Raw genomic sequence first — 25,520 nt, forward strand, 5'->3', positions numbered from 1 at the left:
CCTGAGAGGTGAAGTCACTCGCCCAAAACTGCACAGCCGAGATCAGCGTGACACCCCAGATCGGTGCTCAGTTACGCCAGATAGAGCAAGGCGAACTTGAACCACTTGTTGGCTGACTCCTGCTCTTTCTCTCTTCGGTGTGGATTGAAGCACAGAGTAGGTTCTCAGGAAAACAGTGGAAGACCGGGAATAAGAGCTTTACAGCGCAGCCCTCGGAGCACCCGCCACGAATCCAGCCCAACCCGCGCGGCACCGGGTTTCCCCAGACCTCGGAAGGGAACATTCGCGATGAGTGGACATACCAGTTAAACACAGTCATTTGACCAACACGTGGTGGCGAAGCCCCAGCCCCAGCCCCAGCGGAGGACAGGCTGGGTTCAAGTCCCTGCTCTGCCGCTTTCAGGCTGTGTGACTTTGGGCAAGTCACTTCATCCGCTAGAACCTCAGCTAATCTATTTATAAAATGGGATATTAACCCCGGTCCCAAAGGGTTATGGGAAGGATTAAACGAAACAGTGTTCTTAATACACTTAGTAAACGTGCAAGTATCCTCGCGCGTTCACCTCTCAATCTTCGGGGGTGCACCCCCACGGGATGAGAACCGGAGACAAAGCCTCCGCCGCCCCAGACTCCACGTTGCCCAACCCTGGATGCAGGGACCAATGGGCCTTCGAGTGACCCTCGTCCGGCGAAACCTGAACTTCGGCCACTTCGGCCGCGGTCGGTCCCGAAAGCAAATATTCAAATATTCCGAAACCGGTGCATGGCTGGAGCTGACATTGTTGCGTTCAATTTTCTGGAAGTTTTATCCTTGTTAGGAAAAGTAATTCGTTAGAAACTCCTAAGTGAGACTTCTCGTCTGTTTCTTAACTTTTCGTATGAGCGAAGTTCACAAAGCAGACCAAGATACGGGCACTCGGCAGTCCTCGCAGGGATCCCGGTCCTCGGGCCAGCCCCGACAATCCCTTAGCTCTCGGCCCCCTCCCCCAGGCACGGAAGCAGCAGAGACGGGCCTCCTCCCCGCCGCGCCCGTTTAGACAGAGCTTCGCCGTCCTGGCAGCCCTCCGGGATTCTCTGGTCCCTGCAGGAGTGAGGGGAGGTGGAGGGCTGCTGCCCAGAGCTCAGCTTCCCCGACCTCCCCAAACGCCAGTGTCGCCGGGATTAGGGAGTAAATCCCTGACGCCAAACACCAGGTCAAGGACAAGTTCTCCCCCGGCCTACTCCCCCCCCCCCTTGGGCGGAGATTCACCCCCCCCCCTTCCCGGATGAAAGGTACTAAATAGACGCGAAGGGAGGGGTGGCGGCGGGTCCCGGCCCCTTGATGTTCCGGTTGAACAGGTGCTGGTGAAAAGGAGGCGGTGCCGGCGGAAGAGTCGGCCAGGGGGGCAGTGCGCCCAAGGGGGGGCAGCCCCCTCCACCCTCAAGTCCCCCTGCCTGTCTTCCCCTCTCCTCTCCCTCTGCCCCTCCCCCGCAGGAAGCGTTCCGGGCGCGAGTCTTTGAAGTGTCGGTGAAGCCCGTAGGGCTGCCTTCTCCCCGCCGCCACCCCACCTCCCGCTGAGGGAGTGTGACCTTTGGTCCCTGAGGGCGTCCGCCCCCTCCTTTAGGAAGTAGCGGGGGAGGGGGGTCAGCTTGCGTTCCCTTGGCCCACGCCGGTCTTGGGATAAAGCCATCGGGCTGACTCCCCTCACTTCTTCCAAGACCCAGTTTCAGGGGCTTAATCCTTTGCGGGTGCTGTGTGTAGGTTTATGTGAGGTGTTTGTGTGTGCGCCTAGAGGTCAAGTGTAACCTTGCTGTCTGCGGGCACTTCCGCAATCGTGGGTCTCTAACTGGCGTGGGTCTGTAAGCGTGCCTGCGGGGCCGAACCTGGGGTTTGCGGCTCTGGGAGAGTCAAGTGGTGTGGCTGGATGAGGCTAGGGGTGGGTTTGTGGGTCTGGGGTGCCTCGGTGTGCCTCCGAGGGGTCCGAGTTCCTGTACGCGCGCGTCTGAGTCTGTAAGCTGGATCGGAAGCTCCCTGAGGGCAGGAATCCATACCTGTTTTGTACACTGCTCTATCCCAGCGGCTGCACATAGTAACCATTCAATAAATATTTGTGAAATGAACAAACATCTGCATGTGAGTGTCTACCCTCCAGAGGGGCCTCCGAGGAAAGAGCCCACGAACGGCCACCCAAAGAGCCCCCCCTAGACGCGGAAAGGCGAGCGACCCACGTAGCTCCCGTTCGTTCCTGCGCCCCTTCCTCTGATCTCCACCTCTGAGTTTCCTTGGAGTTAAAGAGCAGAGACGAAGACCTGGGCTGAGGGGGATGGAGAATCGGGGAACTGGGGCCGAGATGGAAGGGCAAGGCGGAGGGAGAGCTCAGGAGCAACAACCAAGAGCCACCGAAAGAAAAAGAAAGAGAGAAAATACGCGCGGAGCGAGCGAGCGAAAAGCTCCCTACCAAGCCAGGCTTTGTTCCCTGAACCTAAGACTTTACCCGGCGGCGGGCGGCGGGCGGGCCGGGAGCGAGCGAGCGGAGGCGCGCGGCCATGGCTGCCGCGGCCGGGCAGGGGGGCCGGGGGGGCGGCGCGTGAGCGGGCGGCGCGGGGCGGGCGCGGGGCGGGCGGGCGCCCGCGATGTGCCACTCGGCGCCTCCCCCGCCGGGCCCGGGCTGTGCGGCGGCCGGGCGGCCCTGGTAGCTGGGCGCGCGGCGCGGAGGGGGCGAGCCCGGCGCGCGGGTCTCATTGTTGGGGGGGGGGCCCGTCGGGGCATGAGGGCGAGAGCACGGCGGGGGGGGCGGCCAGACAGAGCGAGCGAGGAGGAGGAGGAGGAGGACGCCGAGGAGGAGGAAGGAGGAGGCAAAGAAAAGAAGCGGCGGCGGCGGAGGAGGAGGAGGAGGGAGCGAGGAGGCGCGCGGCCCCCCGCTCCCTCCCTCCCCCCCTGACCCCCGACCCCCGCCGGCCGGCCCCCCGCCCCAGCCCCGGAGGGAGCTCATGGGAGTATGAAGGAGATGGTAGGAGGCTGCTGCGTATGTTCGGACGAGAGGGGCTGGGCCGAGAACCCGCTGGTCTACTGTGATGGGCACGCGTGCAGCGTGGCTGTCCACCAAGGTACGGGGGTGGCCCGCGGGAGGCGGCGGGACCCCGGGGGCGGCGCGCGCGGGGAGCCCCGGGCCGCGCCCTCTGGAGACCTCCCGGGGCTCGGGCGCCCCTCCCCCACCCCACCTGAAGGGAAGGGAGGCGTCAGGGGGCTCCCCCCGCCCGGTCCTGGAGGACCGGGTCAGGCATTGTTTTCTTGCCTATTGTTCCAGTCCCGCGCCCCCCACCCCAAGTTGGGGGAGTTTGGGGACAGACTAGGGGGCAGTGAGTGCACTCTCCGCGCCCCACACCGCCAGTGTCGGGGCTGCTGGGGGAATGTTTACCTGCGAGGTGTCCCCTCCCGCCCGGTTATTTTGGTCCCGGCTCGGAGAGGGAGAGGTCAAGGGGGGGTCATCCCCCCCTCCCGCTTCCGGATACTGGGAGGAGCGGAATTGGGAAGGGAGGAGAGAAGGGTCCCAGGGGAGAGGGGACTCCTAAAATCCTCCGGGAAGAGCTGCGCATAGGAGAGAGGTTGTGCAGGGGGCCGGGAATCGAGAAGAGGGAGGTTTGGAGTTTCCCCCAACAGCACATGGTTCGGGAGTTAACTCCTTGAGGAGTCTTGCCGAGGGCGCAGGCTGGCATCTCCCGCCTGTCTGGCACAGCCAGCTGCCCCCCCTCTTCCTGGGACAACCCTTAATGCTGTTGCTGTCCGGGCTTCCCTGCGCTCTCATATCGGTTACCTGTACTGCACCTGCGTTCGGCCTTGACTTTTGACCTGTACCTATTATAGTTAGAGGCTTAAGATGAGGTCCCTGGACCCCCTCCTTCCCCACCTCTTCCCTTACTGGCCCTTTAAGAAATGCCCCCCCCCCCCATAACAACAAAACGTGTTTGACTATAGTAAATGTTCTCCCTCTCTCGTTTTCTCTATTCCTGAGGATGAGGACTGTTCCCAGGCCAGAGTTGGGAAACAGGTCCAGAAAGAGCGTGGGGTGGGGGTGAGAGGTCTTCTAGAAGTTTAAGGTCAAGGACTCAGACTTCTTAGAATGCTTGGTTGTGTGGTTGAAGTCTGGCCATGTGCTGTTAGGCATTCTTTGTGGTCCTGCTGTCTCATGAGCCACTCCAGATAAGGGAGCAGCCCCTCTCCCTTAAAGTCCTCTGCCCCCCGGTTGCTCTGGGAAAAGCCACTGCTGACAGATTTACTTGGTGATTCTTTCTCCCCCCTCTTCCCAGCTTGCTATGGCATCGTCCAGGTGCCAACGGGACCCTGGTTCTGCCGGAAATGTGAATCTCAGGAGCGAGCAGCCAGGGTGGTGAGTTTGTTTGAGACTCCCTCCCTGCTCCTGTACACCTGAGCATCTCCTCCCAGTTCAACTAGAGGACTCAGAGGCTGAGGCTAGGGTGGGACTGTCACACAGGACTTCCTGTTTCCTGTCATCTATCACCAACCCATCTCTCCCTCAGCTTATCCTTCACTCTGCCTCACCTCTGGCACTGGGCCTTTTATTTTGTTTGTTAGTTATGTGAACTTTTTGTTATGGAAAGTTGCCAACACATACAGAAGCCAAAAGGGTACTATGATGAATCTCATGTCCCCATCACTCGTGTCCTACAGTTATCACTCATGGCCAATCCTGTTTCTTCCATACCCCCATCCATTCCCCAGACAGCTTATTTCATCAAGGGGCCCTTTGAATGTGTTCAGGAAGGGCCCAGCTCAGCAGATCCCCCACCCCAAATCCCTGTGCCCCCCCTTGCATTGGCAGAGGTGTGAGCTGTGCCCACACAAAGACGGGGCATTGAAGAGGACTGATAATGGAGGTGAGGGGGGCCCTGAGCCCCAGAGCTCATCTGTGGAGGTCAGCAAAGCTCCCTGAGCAGGGTCTGGGAAGGCAGGAGTGGATGACATTGGGATGGGCAGGGTGGGGATGGAGGCTGGGTTTCCCTTCCCTGGCTGGCACTGGATTCTGATGGGAAGGGTATGGTGGGGGTAGGGGGTTGTGCAGTGTGGGGTAGTGAGAGGCCAGGTCTCAGGCTCTGAGGCCAGCTTCCCACCGCCCCAGGCTGGGCCCATGTGGTGTGCGCCCTCTACATCCCAGAGGTACAGTTTGCCAATGTGCTCACCATGGAGCCCATCGTGCTGCAGTATGTGCCTCATGATCGCTTCAACAAGGTCAGTAGCCCTGCCCCATACCAGCCCTGCCCACACCACCCATCCCAGCCATCCATCCTTGGGTCCCTCCAGCTCTCTCTTCATCCAGTGTAATCTGATTCTATGCAGCCAAAGGGGAACTGAGGAGGTGGCTAGGCCCCTTCCATCAACAGACACGCACTTGTGCTCTGGAACTTATGGAAACTAGTACTGCCAAGGGGTAGACTTCAGCGGGGGGTTCGCTTATTCATCCGCTGAACACGTTTTCCTGAATGCCTACTATGGGCCAAACCTGGGCCAAGGCACCAGGCACACAGCGTTACATATCAAAACAGATGTGTTCTCCGTGTGGGAAGACTGTAGCTAGCAATAAGCAGGCAAATAAAATACATGCAGTTTGTGGTAAGTGGTATGAAAAGAAACAAGGTACTAAAATAAAGAACACCTCACGGGGGGCTTACGATAGATAAGTGGTCAAGGAAAGAGATATGTAGACTGAGGCCCACCTTGAGAGGATGGGGTTCCAGATCCAGGCAGAAGGAACCTAGATGAGCAAAGGCCCAGAGGTGGGGATAAGCTCACTGGAAGCAAAGCAACAGTCCCCGCCCTGACAGGGCTCACCATCCAGGGACTGCTATCCAATTCAGTAGCTACCAGCTACATGTGGCTATGTAAATTAATTTAAATAAAGTATAGCTTAAAGTTCAATTCCTCAGTCATGCTAGCCACATTTCAGGCATTCAGTAGCCTGTGTGGTTTATAGCTACTATATTGGACAATTTCCATCATCACAGAAACTTTGATTAGATGGCACTGATGTGGGATCATGGGGAGAGGAGAGAGTTGAGAAGGCCAAGGGATCCCTCAGGTAGAAGGGAGGAGAGGACAATTGTACTGTGTCCCACAGACGTGCTACATCTGTGAGGAGCAGGGCCGGGAGAGCAAGGCGGCCTCGGGAGCCTGCATGACCTGTAACCGCCACGGATGTCGGCAAGCTTTCCATGTCACCTGGTGAGACCCCCTGCCTGTCCCACACCCCCTTCAGGGTTCTTGAGAATCCCTGGCCAGCTGTACCGACCCCCTCCGAGGTTTGCCACAGACAGCTATCTCTTTGGTAGTGATGGCAGTGGTTTCCATGGATGGTCTTGGCCTCACCCTAGCTATGGTCCAGGGCGGGTGGGAAGAAGGGGGCTGGTCTGGTTTGTGGCCATTGCCCTTCTCAGAATGACCTCCTTTGGTTAGTGCCCAAATGGCAGGCCTGCTGTGTGAGGAGGAAGTGCTAGAGGTGGACAACGTCAAGTACTGTGGCTACTGCAAATACCACTTCAGCAAAATGGTGAGTCTTGTCTGCCAGGGTGTGAGTGGGTCAGTCAGCCATGCCTTAGAGGGTATGGGCTGTTGACCAGGCTGGTGCCTGGTGCTGGGAGACAGAGATGGAAGGAGCCCAGTCCCTGCTCTGAGGAGCTTTGCCACTGGATAAGGAATAGGTTGAAGTACAGCCCAAGGGAGGTGAATGAGGGCCAAAGCCAGCAGTCCATCCCAGGAGACAGAGCTCAGACACCTGCCTGTCAGAGTGTGGGAGAGTTTTCAAGGAATAAGCAGCATTGAAGCTGAGTGGAAGTGGAAGCAATAAGAGCCAACATTTGTGGGGGTTTATTGTGCTCCAGCTTCTAAAACTCTTTACGTGTGTTATTTTATGTGGTCCTCCCCACAACCCTAAGAACTAGGTGTACTGTATTTTCCATTTTATACAAATAAACTAAGACCCACCGAGGTCGTGTAACTTATTCCACTACAGCTGGCATGTGGGGTTCAGAACACACAATTTGCTTTGAAAGCTCCTCGAGGACCTGCCAAGCAAAGACAGGTGCTGGGACTGTCTAGGTGAAGGGACTGGCATGGGCCAGGTCCTGAGATGAAAAAGAGAATGTAGGAACAGAACAGGGAGCTTGGTGAGAATGAGGCAGGAGATGAGCAGAGTGCTCAGGCAGGGCCAGAGCAGGGCCAGCTTCTGCCCTAGGCTTCTGGGGCCCAAGGAGAGGCTGGTGGAGGGGTTCTATTCCCTGGTTGTGGAGAGACCTGCATGCTCCAGAAACTGTGAGGTGTCCTAGAGAGGGAGGCTGCAGCCTGCCTGGGAATGCAGCTTGGACCTCACCCCCAGGCCACAGGCTTGTGAGCAGGAGGGTAACATGATCAGATTTGTTTTTTAGGAAGATTACCCTGGCAGCCAATGTGAAGCTGGATCCAAAGGGCTGAGGCTAGCGGCTGGGAGACAGCTGCGAGGGGGGGGGGCGGGAGCTGGAGGGATAAAGCTGGACTCTAGAACCATTTCTAGGTAGACAGGCCTACATGTGGGGGTGGCCGAGTGAGGGTGGGACAGAGGAGTCAGGCTGTCAGTGCTTGGGCACCTGGGAATGCTGTGAACGGGGTGTGGTGGGCTTCTTCTGTAGGATTGGCACATGTCCTACACTGCCCTGGATAGTTCCATATGTGCCTGTCACCTTGGTGTAATTATTAATAGTTCCCCCTTTTGTTTTCAAAAGTGTCCTGGTTTGAATCATAAATTATATAGTCACCTTGGTTTCAGGGTTTGTTGACAACTTAGGACAAGGTAGAGAGCTCAGTGCAGCAGATAGGAGGTGCCAAGTGGGGATGTTCAGATTAGGTGGCTATCAGCCCCACAGGCAGGGTAGTGGCAGTCCCAAGGATAGAAGGCAAGGCTGGAATCCTCAGGTGCCCACCAGGGTACACTGGGTCAGGGTGTGAGGGGGACTGTGAAGGGGGGAGTCTAGTGCTTGGCAAGGTAGGAGCAGTACCCACCACTGGGGAGGAAGTGGCTTGGAAAGGGCTTAGATTTGGCAATTAGTCCTTCGATTTGGCAATTGGGAGGTAGTGGGTGACCTGCTGGTGTGGGACATGTGAAACGGTCAGATAGGGGGAAGTTATCAGCAGTGAAGGGAAGGAGGGGGCAGGCCCTGGCTAGGAGGAGATGCAGAACGAGGATCATTTGGGTTTTTGCTGTTGTGCATGTTTACTTCCCCCTTTTTAAGGGCATCAACTTCATTGGGACAGAAGGATCTGCTGTGTTTGATGGAGGGGGAGGGCCAGGATCAAGAGACAGAAGGCTGATGGCTGGAATGAAGTTATCTGGAGGGGCGCATGGAGTGGAGTGCAGGGGAAGCAGGGATTGCCTGAGAGGGCCCCCACCTCGCCTGTACCCCAGCAAAAGAGGCAGAACTGGACTGCTTGGGCTGCCTGACATGGGCCAAGAGGTGCCATGGAAAGATGTAGGTGGATAAGAAGAGACTTGTCCTACCTCCAGTGGTACATTGCTGGGGCCAAGATGCCTCTAGCTCTGCTGGGCCTCAGTTACTGAATCTGTGCATTAGATAAGCCAGCTGGGAAAGCTCTAGGATTTAAGGCTAGAGAATGCCTTCTGCTGAGTGGAGCATCACTGAAGACACAAGGTCCTTTGAGTGACAAGCAGGGTGGGAGGGACTGGCCCCACCAGGATCATTTCAGGAATCTTTTCCTAACCTAGTGAAAGGAGGATTTGGCTGTTCCTCTCTCTTCTTTCCCCAGAAGACATCCCGGCATACCAGTGGGGGAGGCGGAGGAGCAGGGGGAGGAGGAAGCACAGGGGGCGGTGGCAGTGGTTTTATTGCTGGCAGGAGAAGCCGGTCAGCCTCTCCATCCACCCAGCAAGAGAAGCACCCTTCTCACCATGAAAGAGGCCAGAAGAAGGTAAATGTCTCCTCTCTTTCCTTGTCCCCCCCCCACGCACACGCACACGCACACACACACATAAGTCTTTCAAGAAGCCACCACAAGGTGCCCAGGAGGCCTTGGGGCCTGCCCCCTCTTCCTCAGAGTCCACTAAGGGCCAGCAGGGGCTGAGGAAGTGACACATGGGGGTTATGGAGGGTAACATGAGGGCCTGGCTTCTCTGGAGCTGTCTTTGTGGTTCCTTCGTGTCTTCCCTGTGACATGACCATGTTTCCAAAGCCCTCAACACTTGGCCATGCACGTTTGTAGACCCCTCCACAGTCTAGCCATGTGTCAGCCAGGTTGTCTCTGTCCCCTTGCACTGTACATCACAGCGTGCCTGGTTCCCATCTCAGTTGCACACACAGCTCCATGTCCCAGGTGGGTACCCTTGCAGGTGTGTGCTCATGTGTGTGGTACTGTGTCTCTGGTGTGAAAATGGGACAGGCTATCTTTAATAAGCAGGGAAGATGAGGGGGAGGGGCCGTTGGCTCCCAAAGCAACCTGCCTGAGCCATTCTTGTCCAGCCTGAGTCTCCCAGTCTGTCCAAGAGAGGGCTACTGCCTGCATGCACATGCCATGCAGTAGCCCAGACAGTCCCCCACAACCCATATCTGGTTACTTCTCCCTCCCCAGAGTCGAAAGGACAAAGAACGCCTTAAACAGAAGCACAAGAAGCGGCCTGAGTCACCCCCCAGCATCCTCACCCCGCCTGTGGTCCCCACTGCTGACAAGGTACTGCTGCCCACACCAGTGTGGGGGGAGGGAGTGGCTGAGGTAGGAAGGGAGAGGCTCAGAGTGAGCCAGGGACTCTGGGCACCCCCAGCAGCTTCAAGTTAATGCCAATATTCTCTACTCCACACTTCTCCACCTCCCCATTCTACCCTATGCTCCTCAGCCCCACCAGTCACTGACCTACCAGGCTGGTTGGGGTGCAGTAGGGGTGTTGCCCTGCCTGCTGGCTGCCAGATGTTTACATCTGCCTCTGTCCAGACAGAGAGCCTCAGTACTGGCTCTTGTCTGCGGGTACTGTACTCAGGCTGATTCTACAAATTCTGGGACCCACTTCCCCAGAGATAGAGAGGACCTCTTGGCTTTCACCCCTCCCAACAGGGCACTGCCCAAAGCCCATTTCCCAGCCAAAATCCCATGGTGGCAGGGGGCAGACCCATGGACAGTACCCTGAAACCCCCCACTCATCCCACCCTTCCCAGGCTTGGTATGTCAGGCCTGTCTCCAGAAATGGGCAACATCTGGAGGAGCAACCAGCAGGCCCTACCCGAGGCTAGGGAATCGCTAATCCAAGCCAGAGCAGCCCCTTCCTTCCCCTCCTTCCAGCCCACACCCCCACACCCCACTATGGAAGGAGCACAGGGGCCTGGAGAAACCACTTCTTCCTGTCGCCATTACTACCCGGTTCACCTCCACCCGCCTTAGGGCCTTAGGAGGTTGGCAGAGCTCTGGGCATCTTAGTAGGAGGATCAGGCATCAGGTTTCCAGGGTGATGTTATGGTAACTGTCCCAGTAAACCTGTCCCCACCTGCTTCCCAGGGCTCACCTGGAAAAGCTTGTCATTCATGCCCTCTGACCTTTCCCTGGGGCCTGCAGGCAGGTGGAAACAGGGCCAGAGATAATGGGAATTCCCAGAGGCCAGGTGTCCTCTTGGACCTCTGGGAGCCTTCTGCCCATCCCCCCTCTGCCCACCCAGCATTTCAGCTACCCCGCCCCCTTGCCCCTCTCCTCCCTTGCTCAGAACCACATCTGGCTCCCTTCAGAACTCCAGCTGTTGAAAAGAACAAAGAGGAAGACAGAGACAGGACTCCTCCCAGAGAAGGGCAGTGCAGGGTGGCTCTCCTCCCCCTGACCCATCCTTCCTCTAGCATTTGTTCTCTTACTGAATACCTGGTCTCCACCCGGAGGAAAAGCACCAACCCTGGCAGGAATACAAAGCCTTAACTCACTTACTCACTCACTCACCACATGCCAGGGTCCCTTCTAGAACAGGAGGGTAGAAGGGGTCTGTGGGGATTAGCTCTTTTAATCCTCAAAATAATCCAGTGAATTAGCTATTTTATTAACCCTAATAAGTGAGAAGCCGGGGCACAGAGAGGGTAAGTAATTTACCTTAAAAGCACACAGCCAGCAAGTGGTGGAGTCAAGATCTGAGTGCAGGCAGTCTGGCTTAAAGGCCCATGCTCTTGCCCACCACAGGACAATCTCTGCAGTATATTCATAGCAGCTACCAGCATCAGAGTTGTCAACATTACTGACCCCACACTATGTATGTATCTGGCTCTATGCTCCTCGTGACATTCCAAAGAGGCCTAGTTGGCCGTGGAAGGACACTGCAGCTCAGCAAGGTTGAGAAGCTGCACAACAGAACAAAGCAGATGGCAGAGCCCACCAGGCTCACAGCCTGCTCTGCCTGACTCCAGGGCCCGTGCTCCTCCAGCCACTACCCTGCTGCCCTCTAGGGGGTTGCCAGAGGCCTCAGACATGGGACTGGATATTGCAGTACTGTGTGGCAACTGTTGGCATGGCTGATGTGAGGACACAGTGTTCAGGAACTAGAGGACAGAGTGACCGGGCCCACCTCAGGGATCTAGGTGGCCTCGTGGACTTCCAAGCTGGATTTGGAAGGATGAGAGGTTTCCCAGGCAGAAGCTTGGCACTGCAATCTCAGGTTGTCTAGGAAGGGCACAGAGTGACCAGGGGAGGAGGTGTTAGTCAGGTGGCTGCCCCCACCCAGGGAGGGGTGGTGACTGGCAGGCTCAAGGGCAGGGCCAGGGCAGCGGTTTCTCTCCGTGGCACATGTCCCAGCCAGCACAAGTCCAGCCTTCTGCGACCCACTAAGCCTTTCTTAAATGGATGAGTGAACAGATGGGCACATCTGTATAGGCCCAGGGACTGTTTTCACTCTCTTCTGCCTCAGGTGGAGGACAGACAGATTCTCCTCTCCTGCCATCCACTTCCCTGATCTGCCCTCCCCACCTACAAGTCCTTCCCAAACCAAACTAGGGCTCTTCTGGTAGAGCCAGGGCCCTGTGTCCTCCTGCCCCTTGGCCGGGTCCGGCGAGCCCAGGCAGCTGGCCTTGAGCCTTCCCCTCTTCTCCTCTCAGGTCCCCTCCTCAGCTTCTTCCTCCTCCCACCATGAGGCCAGCACTCAGGAGACCTCTGAGAGCAGCAGGGACTCCAAGGGGAAAAAGTCTTCCAGCCATAGCCTGAGTCACAAGGGGAAGAAACTGAGCAGTGGGAAAGGTGTGAGCAGTTTCACCTCCGCCTCCTCCTCCTCCTCTTCCTCCTCCTCCTCTTCCTCCTCCTCTGGGGGGCCCTTCCAGCCTGCAGGTGAGTGTGGGCATCATGGAAGAAGCTGGGGGCGGGACAGCCTTCGGCTCAGAGCTTCTCTAGCAAGGGCCTCTGCACACTGGTTTGCATCTCATTTGCTTCTTAAATTGGTTAAAGATGGGGGCTCCTCACCAAGTTACTCCTCTAAAATCCCTCCCCTCAGCCCCCTCCCTCTCAGGCCCCATCCCTCTACTGCCATAGCTGTATTCATTATCCCCTGCACTTGGACCATGAGGTGCCATTTTTAAAGTACCAACACTAATGATCTCTCCAGTAATCTCTACAGTCCAGTGAGGTCAGTTGAGCAGGAGTTCTTCCCCTTTATTGCATGTGGGGAAGCTGGAGCGGGGTGGCAGAGGACACTCATCCCAAGACATAGAGACAGTGCCAAAGCTGGGATAGGAACTCAGGCTTCCCCAGCCCCCTGACCAGAGCTCTCTCCAGCTAGTGCCATTGGGAGTGGGAGGTAGGGTGGGGGGGCGGCTGTAATGCAGTTTTCCCTCTGTGCAGTCTCGTCCCTGCAGAGCTCCCCTGACTTCTCGGCATTCCCCAAGCTGGAGCAGCCAGAGGAGGACAAGTACTCCAAGCCTGCAGCCCCCACCCCTTCGGCCCCCCCCTCTCCCTCAGCCCCTGAGCCCCCAAAGGCAGACCTCTTTGAGCAGAAGGTGGTCTTCTCTGGCTTTGGGCCCATCATGCGCTTCTCCACCACCACCTCCAGCTCGGCCCGGGCCCGGGCCCCGTCCCCTGGAGACTATAAGTCTCCCCACGTTTCGGGGTCTGGGGCCTCAGCAGGCACCCACAAGCGGATGCCCACACTGAGTGCTGCCCCTGCGCCTGCTGAGGAGACCCCTGAGACAGGCCTGAAGGAGAAGAAGCACAAAGCTAGCAAGAGGAGCCGACATGGACCGGGTCGTCCTAAGGGCAGCCGGAACAAGGAGGGGGCTGGGGGCGTCACCATTCCCTCCTTGCCCAGTGCCCAGCTGGCTGGCTTTACTGCCACTGCTGCCTCACCCTTCTCCGGAGGTTCCCTGGTCAGCTCTGGCCTGGGTGGTCTGGCCTCCCGCACCTTTGGGCCTTCAGGGAGCCTTCCCAGCCTGAGCCTGGAGTCCCCCCTGCTGGGGGCAGGTTAGTGACCCTTGGGCATCCAGGGCCCAGCCAGTCTAGTGAGGGAACAGAGGCATAAGCATGCAGTCAGAGGGCAATGTGATAGAAACTGCTCCAAAGACAGAGATAAAGGATGGAAGAGCCAATCACCTGTAAGACACTCCCCTATAGCCATTTTCTGCAGAGTTGTAGTGGGAGAGATTGGAGTCAACTGTCAATGGGACTTAACCTATTCAAAAACCCTGGAATCCCGCTGGTCTTGGCAGGACAGTCTAATAAGCAGGCATGTCAAGCAGATGTCACATAGGCAAGAAGTGACATTTTTGCAGCAAGAGGGTCAGACTGATGTGTGTGGCCAGATCCAAGGGAGTATCCTCCCTGGGGAGGGGCTGCCCCAGCCATCTGACTGAGGACGGGCCTGGGGGAGCAGTGACAGTAAGCTTCCCTCTGTGTCCTTCTTGTGCCTGTAGGCATCTACACCAGTAATAAGGACCCCATCTCCCATGGTGGCAGTGGCGGAATGCTGCGCGCTGTCTGCAGCACCCCTCTCTCCTCCAGCCTGCTGGGGCCCCCAGGGACCTCGGCCCTGCCCCGCCTCAGCCGCTCCCCATTCACCAGCACCCTCCCTTCCTCCTCTGCTTCTATCTCCACCACTCAGGTGAGGCCTTACCCCTGCACTCCTCCATCCCTGGGCAGGTGGGGGACAGGCTGCCCAGGATGCCAACTCTCCAGGGGAGAGATTGAGAGATGGGGCTTGATGGCCACCAGAATATCTCCCTCTCCTGGGTACTCTCCTCCCCAGCACACCTGATCCCCCTCTCCCTCCCTATACACACACATACATACACACACAGTTGTGCCCTAGATCCAAGAATAACCATGGGCTGGGCTATACCTCCTTTCCCTCAGGTGTTTTCTCTGGCTGGCTCTACCTTTAGCCTCCCTTCTACCCACATCTTTGGAACCCCCATGGGTGCCGTTAACCCCCTCCTCACCCAAGCTGAGAGCAGCCACACAGGTATGTGTTTCTGACTCCATTCCCCTGTCTTCCCAAGGACCTGAGGGGCACTCATCACTTGCATGTCACCCCAGAAGGATAGGAGGGCTTTCTGGCTGCCCCCTCCCTCTGGCCATTGCCTGCCCTGAAAAAAAAATCACACACAACAAACCAGAGTATGCGTTCACGTTAAGAACAAAACCAAAACAAAACCGTGGACGGTGGGAGCAGGACCGGCCAGAATGTCTACTGCTCCATCCCACAGAAGAAAGAGGCTTAATGATTTGCTCAAAACAGTTGAAGTAGAGAAAGGCAGAGCCAGAGCTCAAATTCTGGTCCTGACACCAAGCCCAGTTTTCTGGTCACTGCAGCATAGTTCCCAGCTGGCCTCTTATTCCCCGGGATGGGGCCTCCAGAGAGTCCACTAGCTTGGCAGCTGCGCTCCGGTTATTTCGGAGTTAAGGGTTCGGAAGATCGCAAGCGCCCCTCCCCCTCCCTGGAGAGTCCACCGAGCCCCAGAGAGCTCATTGGTGCTGTGACACCACCTGCCTGGCTAGGGGGCGGGGCTCACCTCCCGCCCGCCCGTTCAGGTAAACCTTCTTAAAGGGGCCGAATCCGATCCCAGAATTAATGGCCTGATAGCGCAGGGTGACTACGTTTTCCAAGACCAAAATTGGCATTCTGTGGCCCAGCAAAAGGTTTTGCACTCTAACCTGTGAGTTTATGATGTGAAAAATTGCACAAGACTTATTAGAATAGTGGCAGTTATTAGGACTTGTTGCAGGACAGCTGACACTTCACATTTATTACCTTATTTTTAATCCTCCTAACAGTCATTTCAGAGAGAATAGGGTTGTTTTTTTTTTTTTAAAGATTTTATTTATTCATGAGAGACACAGAGAAAGAGAGGCAGAGACACAGGCAGAGAGAGAAGCAGGCTCCATGCAGGGACCCGATGCAGGACTCGATCCCAGGACTCCAGGATCACGCCCTGCTGAGCCTAAGGCAGACATTCAACTGCTGAGCCACCCAGGCGTCCCACTGAGATTAGTTTCCATTTCAAGGTCATGTAGGAAGTGTCAGGTCCAAGTTCAACCCAGGACTGTCTAGGCCCTGAATTTCTAGAACCCCGAATCCACCAGGAAAGAACTTGGGAGGTGGTTCTGAAAGAAGCTAGGCAGCGGCCGCCTCTCGGCCTAAAGAAAGGAGAAGAGACCAGATCCATAACTGCCTCCCACGGGGCGAGGTTTCCAAGACCGGGCTCCCAGAGCCTTACCAGCTAGAACTGCCAGCCTGGGGTTGGGGGAGATCCTGGGGGCAAGGAGTCTGCGGTAAAGTCCCAGATCCCTCACCCACTTCCCAGGCGGGGACCGTGAGGCCGATGGCACCCCTCCCCCGCTGATCCCTGCTCCCCTTCTCCTTCCAAGAGCCAGACCTGGAGGACTGCAGCTTCCGGTGTCGGGGGACCTCCCCCCAGGAGAGTCTGTCTTCCATGTGAGGGAGGGGGCGGCGGCTTGGGGGAGGGGCTGGGAGCGGGGCTGGAGGGACACTAGGGGGAGGAGGGGACGGCTGCGGGGCGCCAGGAGAGGGTGGGATCCGAGAAGGGGCGACTGGGACCCCTGAGGGGGGAGGGGGGAGGTAGGGAGACAGGAGTGGGGCCGTGAGGTTAGCCTGAGCCCGGTTCTCTCTTCTGACCCCAGGTCCCCCATCAGCAGCCTTCCGGCACTCTTTGACCAGACAGCGTCTGCACCCTGCGGGGGCGGCCAGTTAGACCCAGCGGCCCCCGGAACGACGAACATGGAGCAGCTGTTGGAGAAGCAGGGCGACGGCGAGGCCGGTGTCAACAGTGAGGAGGGGTGGAGCCGGGCGGGGAGACCTGCCCTAGGACCCCCAGGCTCGGTCACCTTTCTCTGCGAGGTCCCCAAACTTTTTTAAGGTTCCGTCCCTGGGCCCCGCTCCAGCCTTAACTGTGGGCTACCCCGAGCCTTACCTTTAACCTTCGCTAGGCCCGACTCCTGGACCCGCCACCTGTGCTCCCCGCCTTCGGCCCCCGCGGCCTCCTGGCCCTTACCTTACTCTGCTCCAACTTCCTCCCACCTCGACGCTCTCGGTCACACCTCGACCCCGAGCCTCAGGCCCCGCCTCTAGTCCTCACACCTCTGGCTCCCCCGGGTCCCGCCTCCCCGGAGCTCACCTGAGTCTCTTGCTGCCTGGCGCCTTCTCTTCTAGGTCTCAGACTGATTTCCTCCGCCAGGCCCCGCCCTCCAGGCCCCGCCCCGGGCCTCTCGCCCCGCCTCCGCCCCGCCTCTCCCGGCCCGCGGGGCTCAGGCGCTCTCGCCCTCTCCTTGCAGTCGTGGAGATGCTGAAGGCGCTGCACGCGCTGCAGAAGGAAAACCAGCGGCTTCAGGAGCAGATCCTGAGCCTGACGGCCAAGAAGGAGCGGCTGCAGATTCTCAATGTGCAGCTGTCTGTGCCCTTTCCCGCCCTGCCTGCCGCCCTGCCTGCCGCCAACGGCCCAGTCCCTGGGCCCTATGGCCTGCCTCCCCAAGGTAAGGGGACTCCCACCCGGTCCGGGAGTGGGAGCCTCGGCCGGGCGGCGCGACAAGGGCCCCGACTGCAGCCCTTGACCTCCTTTCCTACTCCCCTCCCTCAGCCGGCAGCAGCGATTCCTTAAGCACCAGCAAGAGCCCCCCAGGGAAGAACAGCCTTGGCCTGGACAACTCTCTGTCCACGTCTTCCGAGGTGGGCGCCGCGGGGGGAGGCAAGGAGGGGGTGGGGGGAGCAAGAGGGGAAGCGCCAGGCCTCCACGCTGCAGCTACTGGAGGCCTGGCAGTGAAGTGACTGGCTGAGCAATTGGTTGACCGATCCATTCCTTCCTTCCTTAAATGATAATTATAGGTGCCTACTTAATGCTGGGCACTGGCTCAACAATCAGTGAGCAAAACGGCCTGGGCCCCGCCTCTGAAGATAGACTAGCGATCCAAGAAAATAATCATTACAAACCAGGAAAAGTGCAAAAATGGGAATAATTTGAGGGCTGTGAGGCAGAATGGGGGTGGGATTCTTCTGGAGCTAGGAGGTGGTTAGGGAAGGCTTCTTTGAGACTATTTGGAAAGGGTTCATTACAGCAACTGGCACAAATAATCCTCCTGTGCTTGGCGGTCAATGTGAGGAGGAACAATCTATTGTTAGGTTGTGGTTACTAGTGAAATCAAACAAATGGGGTGCTTGTGTACCTGAGCAACAATGATCATAGCAATAATGAATATTAATTGCACACTTGCCCTCTGAAATCATGTCCTATGCTGAGATTTTCAAAGCACTGTTTTTTAGACTTTATGGAATAGGTGTTACTATTGCCCCCACGTTATGAGTGAGTAAGACAGAGAAGCCAGTGAACTGTGGACACAGAATTTGAACCTGAGCCTTTCCCTCCAGCTGCCATTCTCCAGCCTGCAGTTACTTAGCCTGCCTAAGAATCAATGGCTTCACCCGTATATGGGAATAATTAGATAATTCAGGGCAAGCAGTGAACCCTGGGGCTGGGGTCTAGTTCACTAGATGTCCACCGCCAACCTCACTGTTCCTGATTAACAAGGATTGCAAGGGGCACTGGGCCCCCAGGATGTGATCTGTAAATATTTGTGAAGACTGTTGGGATCTTTAGCCTTTATCTCTGGGCCATGCCCCTTCCCCCTGGGTGGCTCTGCCTGGGTGAGGTGGGGGTGGCTGTGCTCTGTGAGAATGCTGGTGGGTGCTGGGCCGGGGGCCAGAAAGATCATGCTGGCCCCCTGCCCCTCTGACCCCTCCCTTCCCCCTCCCTCCCCAGGACCCACACTCAGGCTGCCCCAGCCGCAGCAGCTCGTCGCTGTCCTTCCACAGCACGCCCCCACCGCTGCCCCTGCTCCAGCAGAGCCCTGCTACTCTGCCCCTGGCCCTGCCTGGGGCCCCGGCCCCGCTCCCGCCCCAGCCACAGAACGGGCTGGGCCGGGCACCGGGGGCAGCGGGGCTGGGGGCCATGCCCATGGCTGAGGGGCTGTTGGGGGGGCTGGCGGGCAGCGGGGCCCTGCCCCTCAATGGGCTCCTGGGGGGGTTGAATGGGGCTGCCGCCCCCAACCCTGCGGGCTTGAGCCAGGCTGGCGGGGCCCCCACGCTGCAGCTGCCAGGTTGTCTTAACAGGTGAGGGAGAGCTCAGCCTGGGGAAGGGAATGGGGAGGCTGGTTTGGGGAGGGACTCCCCCCCCAAACACCCATAGTTCCCACCCCCAAAAGGAAGAACATTCTTCAGTCTTACAGGGTATAGAATCTAGTCACTTCTTGGCCCCAAGTATTCCCTAGATGGTAGATGTGAGTGTCCTCTGGATGGTAGCTCTCCAGGGACAAAATCATCAGTTTCCTTCTTGCATCCCCAATCTTGATTTCCCGTCCGGAAAAATTCTTCTGTCCAACTTGTCTCCCTCCCAGTGGTCTCTGAGCTCACACTGTTTCTCTGTAGTCCTTTAACACCGCACACCCCTGCCTTTCTCCACCTGGGTCTGAGGGAGTCTGGGAACTTGGAGGGCCTGGGTGGGAGAGGAGTGTCGCCCCGCCCCTTCCCATGGTCTGTGTTTTGTCCCCCTGCCTCAGCCTGACAGAGCAGCAGAGACATCTCCTGCAGCAGCAAGAGCAGCAGCTCCAGCAGCTCCAGCAGCTCCTGGCCTCCCCACAGCTGACCCCGGTAATGCCCTCCCTGCCCAGGCAGCTCCCGCGTTGCAGGGTGAAGGTGGGGGTTCACCGTGTCAGGGCTGGGCCAGGCTGGCACCGCAGGGATTGGGAGGGAAGGTGGAAGGAGGAGGGCAGCCCCAGGCTGGGCCCCTGTGGGGCATGTAGGGACAAAAGGGATAAGGGTCGCTTTCCGGCCCTGGGCATAGCAGAAGGGATGCTCTAGTGATCCCGCATCACATCCTAGGGGAAAGGTCTGTTGGGAGGTGAGTTCCCAGTGACCGGAGCATTTCCAGTCCCAGTCCCAAGGATCTTCAGTGGGAGCTGCAGGGTCTGTGGCTGAGCAGGTGGTCACCCTCTCAACCAGAGCAGCCCCTTTTACGTCTGTGTTGTATGTCGGGTTCTTCGAAGGTTTCCTTTGGAGAAAAGTTCTTTTTAAAAAGGAGGGAACTGAAAAACCAGAAAACAGAACCATTTTCCTATAAAGAAACATTAAAAACCCAAGAAACCAATTCAGCTGGTTACCTGTAGGGGCCAGAAGGGAACAGGGGTTGCAGCAAGATTCCTTAAAGGTAAACCTGGATATCGTTTTGGTTTTTAGAACACTGAAAACGCCTTGCCTACTCAAAGCAAAAATAAATCTTGAAAGAAACCAAACAAAAAGAGGAGGAGTTGAATACTATTGACCTAGTCTAGTTGTTTCTCAACTTGGGGTCATCCCACCCCTGGGGGCATTTGTGGTTGTCATAGCGACTGAGGAATCGCTTCAGCCAGGGGGTGGAGCCAGGGATGTCAAACATCCTCCAGCACTAGGCCTGTAATGCCTGTCTACCGACACTGATGGCAGCAACCACTTTCTTATCCAGATGGGGAGACTGAGGCCCCGAGCAGGGAGTTAGAGACAGGACCTTGACTGTCCCCAGGTCTCCTTCCTCAGGGCTCCAGTGAGATGGGACGGGGCCTGGGCCAAGTAGGGCAAGCTGGCTCCGGGGACCACTGGCCCATGAGCATTCTGGCCCCTTTGCAGGAACACCAGACTGTTGTCTACCAGATGATCCAGCAGATCCAGCAGAAGCGGGAGCTGCAGCGGCTGCAGATGGCTGGGGGCTCCCAGCTGCCCATGGCCAGCCTGCTGGCGGGAAGCTCCACCCCGCTGCTGTCTGCGGGCACCCCTGGCCTGCTGCCTGCGGCCTCCGCCCCCCCACTGCTGCCTGCCGGGGCCCTGGTAGCTCCCTCGCTCGGCAACAACACGAGTCTCATGGCCGCGGCGGCAGCAGCCGCAGCAGTAGCAGCAGCAGGCGGACCTCCAGTCCTCACGGCCCAGACCAACCCCTTCCTCAGCCTGGCGGGGGCGGATGGCAGTGGCCCCAAAGGCGGGGTGAGTAGGGGGCACAGGGCTGTCCTGTCTGCCTTCTCCGGGAGGGGCAGAGGTGGAGCATCAGAAGGAGGAAGGAAGTGACCCCCTAGGTCAGCCAGGCACCCTGCTGCAGGCCCCAGGGCCTCTGTTGGATCTGCCAGGGAGAAACTGAGCACAGGCTAGTAGCAAAAGGACCAGTTGGAAAATGATGTTCCTCTGGAAGACCAATTAGAAAAGTCTGTTTGCTCTCTGAGTGGACCAATTAGAAAAAGATGATGCTCTGGGTGGGCCTTTCTCCAAAGGCTCCATCTCTCCCTCCTTCCTCTGAGGGCATATTGTCAGAGCCCAGGGTGCTGCCAGCCTTGGCAGGCACATGCCCGCTTAGATGGGTGCGCTTGTGCAGGGCAGCCTGCCCTCCCCTTCCCCCTATGAACCACAAACACAGGCCTTAGCCAAGAGCCCAGGGCAGGGGCTTCAGCTGGGCTCCCTCACCGGACCCTACAATAGCATCCTTCCCCTGGCAGCTGTTCTCAACTGGGTGTTAGAACCAGACACCTCCTAAACCCCCAGCCTCCCTTCCTCTCTTTCCAGACCGCTGACAAAGGAACCTCAGCCAACCAGGAAAAAGGCTAAATCCACCCAGCCCCTCCTGATCCCCAGATGAAGGGGGCAGATCTTGGCCTGAGGGTCCTAGCCTGGAGCAGGCACCTGCATCCAGACCCTGGAGAGCCCCAGCCCAGATCCTGTGCTGAGGCCTGGGGAGTGCAGGGTGCACCTGGTGCCGAGGACTGAGCCAGAGAAGGGTGCCCCTTCCACTGGGCCCCCCTCCCTCCGCACTGTCCCCTTTGTGAGGGGCTCAGAGGGAGGACAGGCTCCCAGCCCACCTAGGAGCCCCCACTCTCAGTAATGCTTTGAGGTCCTCCAAGAGCAAAGTGGGTTATGGCATAAGTGGGGGGTTGGTTGGACCCTCCACAGAAAATGGATCAGCACTTGAGTGGGGAGAAGTAGGGGGACAGGCTTGGGCCTGTTCGTGCGCGGAAATCTCTTAGGAAAGAAGGGGTGGCCCTGCTTTACCTGCAGTTTCTTCCTAGCTTGGGCAGATGGCAGAAGAGATCCCTGGGACTGTCTCCCTGGTACCCCTCCCCCGCCCCCCCAACAACGGTTACAAGCTGAGCTTGTAAAAGCCCACAGACTAGGGAGCTGAGGAAGGGGCAGCAGGGCCTCAGATTTAGCCTGAGCCTCCCCACCTGTCGAGAGCCCCCAGGTGACTGGCTGGGGGAGCGCAGGGGGAGGAGGCCCAGCCCCCTGGGGCCCTGCCCCTTGTTTGCACTATTGGATTTAGGAGTGCGGAGGGTGGGAAGATGGAGCTGCCTGACTCAGAGAGCGTGTGTGCTTGTGTGTCCGTGTGTGTGTGTGTGTGTGTGTGTGTGTGTCTGTCTGTCTGTCTGACTGACTCCCCCTGGGCCTGGGGCCGCCGAGGGCAGGGATAGGAGCAGTGCTCAGATGAGGCAGCACCAGAAGGGGGCTCCCAACTTTTGTTTGCACCCTCCCCACCTCACCAACTTTGGTCCCTTTCTGGGGCGTGAATGGTTAACAAAAACCAGAACAGTACTCCACTATTGGAGAGTAATGGGGGCTGGGGGCTTTGAATCAGGGTAATATCCTGCCTTCCCTCCCCCAGACCCCACTTGGCCTCACTGCCCCCTTCAGAGCTCTCATTCCCCCACTGATAGCTGGTCCTGCCTCACTGGCACAGGGGGAGTCCCAAGGATCTGGGGGATGGGGCAGGGGTGGGGGGTAAAGTGCCACGTCCTTCAGCAGAGAAAACCTCCTTCCCAGGATTAGCCAGCTTGCTTCCCTGGCACCCTATTCCCGCCCCGACCAACCATGGGAGCCAGGAGCCTTCACTTGAGCTGACCTGACAGCCATCCCTTCCCCCACCAGCTATTTCCCCAGGGTGGAGGGGGCAGTTCTCACCTAAAAGAGCCCCCACCTGCTCAGAGCCTTTGGTGGCAAAGGCCGAGGGGCCAGTAGGGCAGCCAGGAGAGTGGTGGGGGGAAGCCTGTGTCTCTGTTTCAGTTGCACTGGGGTTGGAGCCAGGAGAAGGCGTTTCCAGCTTTCCCTGATGCTCATGTCTCGTCAGTCTTTGCATGTGTGGATTTTTTGTGTGTGTTTCTGTTTGGGTTTTTGTTATTGTTGGTTTTTTTTTTTAAATAAAGAAAAGAAGATGTGTATATTTTTGGCAACGACAGAAACGTAGTGCAGATATATTTTTGCCTGTGCTGCTCAACTGGTTTTTTTCTGATACTGAAAATAATATTAATATTCCTGTTGATAAGACTTTGTAAGATGTTAGGGAGCTGATAAAGGAGGGGGTGGGTGGGAATCCTTCAGAGGCAATTTCTTAGGCACTTGCAAGGGCTTGGGGGTGGGGGGAAGGCAGTTGTGATGACCTCAGAAATACTCACTTTTTATTAAGGCTAAATATCAATTAGAAAGAAATGATAGGATTCAGCATTTTATTCATCTTCATCTATTAAGCTCTCTAATTCCCTGCCCCCAAACCACTGAAAATAACCTTCAGAGATTCTTAGAAGAGTTGGTCATTCACACTCACACCCACTAGGAGCTGAAGTCAACTTCTGTTCTGGATGCTGAGGGAAGCCAGTCCACTCCAAGGTTGCTGTGGCAGAGAGCGAGGGGTCCCTAGGATTTAGTGCACTGGAACCAAGACCTCCCCCTCCCTCCCAGCACCCGAGAGCCTGGGGTTCTCATCTCCAAGAGCCTATGTTTTTTTCAGCTTTCCCCAGGCTGGGGTGCAGCAGCAGGTAGGTTAGGTTAGATTAGAAGGGACCCAGGCTGGGTATGAATCGCTGCTGTCCCTCTATTTCTGCCAGGGGGCAGGGCGTGAGAGAAGTAGTGCATTTCCTTCTTCAGAGGGAGCTTTATAATAGGAAAGTTCTAGAGATCTGGATCCCAATGCAGGGGAATGGCTATTACTGACCTCACCCTCCTTTCCCATCCCCTGTTCCTTTTTTTTCAAGGACGAATTTGGATGGGGAATGGGAAAAAATACAGATTTGTAGGTCTCTCTGCCTAGCAGAGAGAAAGGATGTGGTTTGCAGGACGGAAATTGAGTCTGAAAATGCATGAGAGGAGCTTCGTGTGTAAGCACGCTCAGCGTGGAGGTGTGAGGGGTGTGCATGCAGAACCCCTGTCTGGCTTTGAGGTCACGACTGGTGCATGAATATCAGAGCTGGAAGGGACTTGTCTTTAGGGGTGGTTGGAAACCGGTTCCTTGCTTCACAGGTGATAGCTCCAAGCCTAGGAGGGGCAGGGGCTCGGGGCAGAGCCAGGACCAGCCCTCAGGACCCTGGCCTCCTGGTCCTGGGCTCTCTCGCCCCCCACTGCACCACCTCCATGTGGCTGTCTGTCTGTCCCTGTGGGGGGGGGGGCTGGGCTTGGCCCTGGGGTGGGAGGGTGTCTATGTAGCACTGATAGTCTTAGCTCAGAGCTGATGGATCCTCTCCGTAGACAATGACACTTTAAAGATTGCTTTTTTTTTTTTTTTTTTTTAAGTTTTTTCCTATTTGTGTGTGTCTTTCCCCTCAGGCTCCTGGGTCTCCCACTGCCTCCTGGTGCTCTAACCTTGAGGCTGAGAGCTCCCCACCCATGCCTATACTGAGTTCCAGGGAAGGGCCTGGACGAGTGAGGGGATACAGAGCCAGGGGTGAGCTCTGAGAAAGGGTAACCTCCACATTTTCCTTTCATCCAAACTGGAAATGCAGACAACTTTTCAAAGGCACAGGCTCCCTTGGCCAACTTCCAGCATCTTCTTGGTGTGTGCAGTGGGCCAAAGTTAGGAGTAGGCAGCTTGCTCCCAATTGTCCTTTATCTCAATTTATTTTTCCCCAGGGAGAGGTGCCTAGAGGGATTAAGGTGACTTTGGTGGGGAATTTGGAGGAAGTGGGGCACAATACCCTGGCTCCCTCCAGTCACATCAATCCAGATTCAAAGTGTGTCTAGCTTCCAACCACTTTGACTTGATCTACTGAAAAGTTGGGGACTGAGGGGTGCCTTCATTGCCCTTTGTTCACTTCCTCCAGCCCAACTTGGGACTCAGGTGGCAGGACTGGAGACCCAAATCCTGACTCCCAGCCCTGTTCCCTCCTAGCCATCCCAGCCTGTCTCAATGTAGCAGACCCTTCCTAGGGGAGCAGGGAGGGGAAGCCAGAGTTTGCAAACCCAGGGGCTCCTTTTACATTCTTTCTAGAACCTCCTTTATATCCTCAGCCCAAAAGGCAATGCCCCCCTCCTTTCACTTCCAAGCCTGGAATTGTGCATAACCCGGATCTTGTATCTTTGTATAACGGATGTTATTTGTACGAAGGGCAGTTCGTAAACAGCACTTGTTCTTTTAATAAAAGAATGTTTTACAAAAAAAAAAAAAAAATCCAAAGACCCCTGCTTTGTCTGGCTTTACTGAAGGGGAAGGGGGGGGAGTGCCAACTGTGGGAGCCTGGGGAGGGGCTGCGGCTGGTGGTCTGTCGTATTTCTAGAAGCACTCGTAATAGTTCACAGAGCGGTAAGCGCAAGCCCCCCAGGTTCCTGAGGAAGACTCCGATACCTGTGCCCGGCGGGAATCCGTTCGCAACGCGAGCCCCCGGGCGAGGACGTGGAGCCGCCGGCTCCCGGGAGGTCCCCGCCCACACGCGGCGGCGAGGCTACGGGAGCACGGCCCGGACGGCCCCCGCGCAGCCCTCCCCCCTCCCCGGGGCCGGCCACCGCGCAGGCCCGGCCCCCACCGCGCGGAGCCCCGGGGCGTCTTCCGGGCCGCGGCAGGCTGGGCCGGCCCGTTGGGCGGGAGCGGGCGGTGACCCGGGCGCGGGGCGGAGCCGGCGGGGCGCGGCGCGGCGGCGGGGACCGGCATGAGTGGCGTGGGGGCGGCCGTGCGGCCTGCGGCCTGGGTGAGCACCTCGGCCCCGCGCCCCAGCCCCGTCCGTCCCCCGCTGAGCGCCCCCGAGTCCCGCCTCGCCCGCTGCCGCG

General features: G+C 57.5%; 2 protein-coding genes across 10 annotated transcripts in view; one reads left to right on the forward strand and one right to left on the reverse strand.

Annotated features, from left to right (window-relative positions):
- EPOP (elongin BC and polycomb repressive complex 2 associated protein) overlaps positions 1-3,442 on the reverse strand; it is a 26,160-nt gene extending 22,718 nt beyond the window's left edge. The window contains exon 1 of the mRNA XM_072780336.1: positions 3,399-3,442. The gene's annotated coding sequence lies outside the window, so the exon portion shown is untranslated. The remainder of the gene's footprint in view (positions 1-3,398) is intronic.
- Positions 2,737-25,520, forward strand: part of LOC140606637 (protein AF-17) — a 25,560-nt gene continuing 2,776 nt past the window's right edge. For 2 of the 9 annotated variants that reach the window (XM_072780323.1, XM_072780327.1), the window contains exons 1-19: positions 2,737-3,087; positions 4,288-4,367; positions 4,821-4,875; positions 5,118-5,227; positions 6,114-6,217; positions 6,449-6,542; positions 8,789-8,950; positions 9,608-9,706; positions 12,091-12,316; positions 12,827-13,441; positions 13,891-14,078; positions 14,330-14,438; positions 15,845-15,911; positions 16,118-16,263; positions 16,769-16,966; positions 17,071-17,159; positions 18,247-18,596; positions 19,043-19,133; positions 20,145-20,495. In XM_072780323.1, coding sequence (XP_072636424.1) covers positions 2,979-3,087; positions 4,288-4,367; positions 4,821-4,875; positions 5,118-5,227; positions 6,114-6,217; positions 6,449-6,542; positions 8,789-8,950; positions 9,608-9,706; positions 12,091-12,316; positions 12,827-13,441; positions 13,891-14,078; positions 14,330-14,438; positions 15,845-15,911; positions 16,118-16,263; positions 16,769-16,966; positions 17,071-17,159; positions 18,247-18,596; positions 19,043-19,133; positions 20,145-20,495 — 3,243 coding nt within the window. In that variant the 5' untranslated portion in view covers positions 2,737-2,978. Of the gene's footprint in view, positions 3,088-4,287; positions 4,368-4,820; positions 4,876-5,117; positions 5,228-6,113; positions 6,218-6,448; positions 6,543-8,788; positions 8,951-9,607; positions 9,707-12,090; positions 12,317-12,826; positions 13,442-13,890; positions 14,079-14,329; positions 14,439-15,844; positions 15,912-16,117; positions 16,264-16,768; positions 16,967-17,070; positions 17,160-18,246; positions 18,597-19,042; positions 19,134-20,144; positions 20,496-21,065; positions 24,928-25,520 lie in introns of those variants that run through there. The other 7 variants (XR_012008950.1, XM_072780330.1, XM_072780328.1 and 4 more) reach the window with 6 other exon arrangements.

The sequence above is a fragment of the Canis lupus genome, chromosome 16 (genome assembly GCF_048164855.1).
Source record: "Canis lupus baileyi chromosome 16, mCanLup2.hap1, whole genome shotgun sequence".
Lineage (NCBI taxonomy): Eukaryota > Metazoa > Chordata > Mammalia > Carnivora > Canidae > Canis > Canis lupus.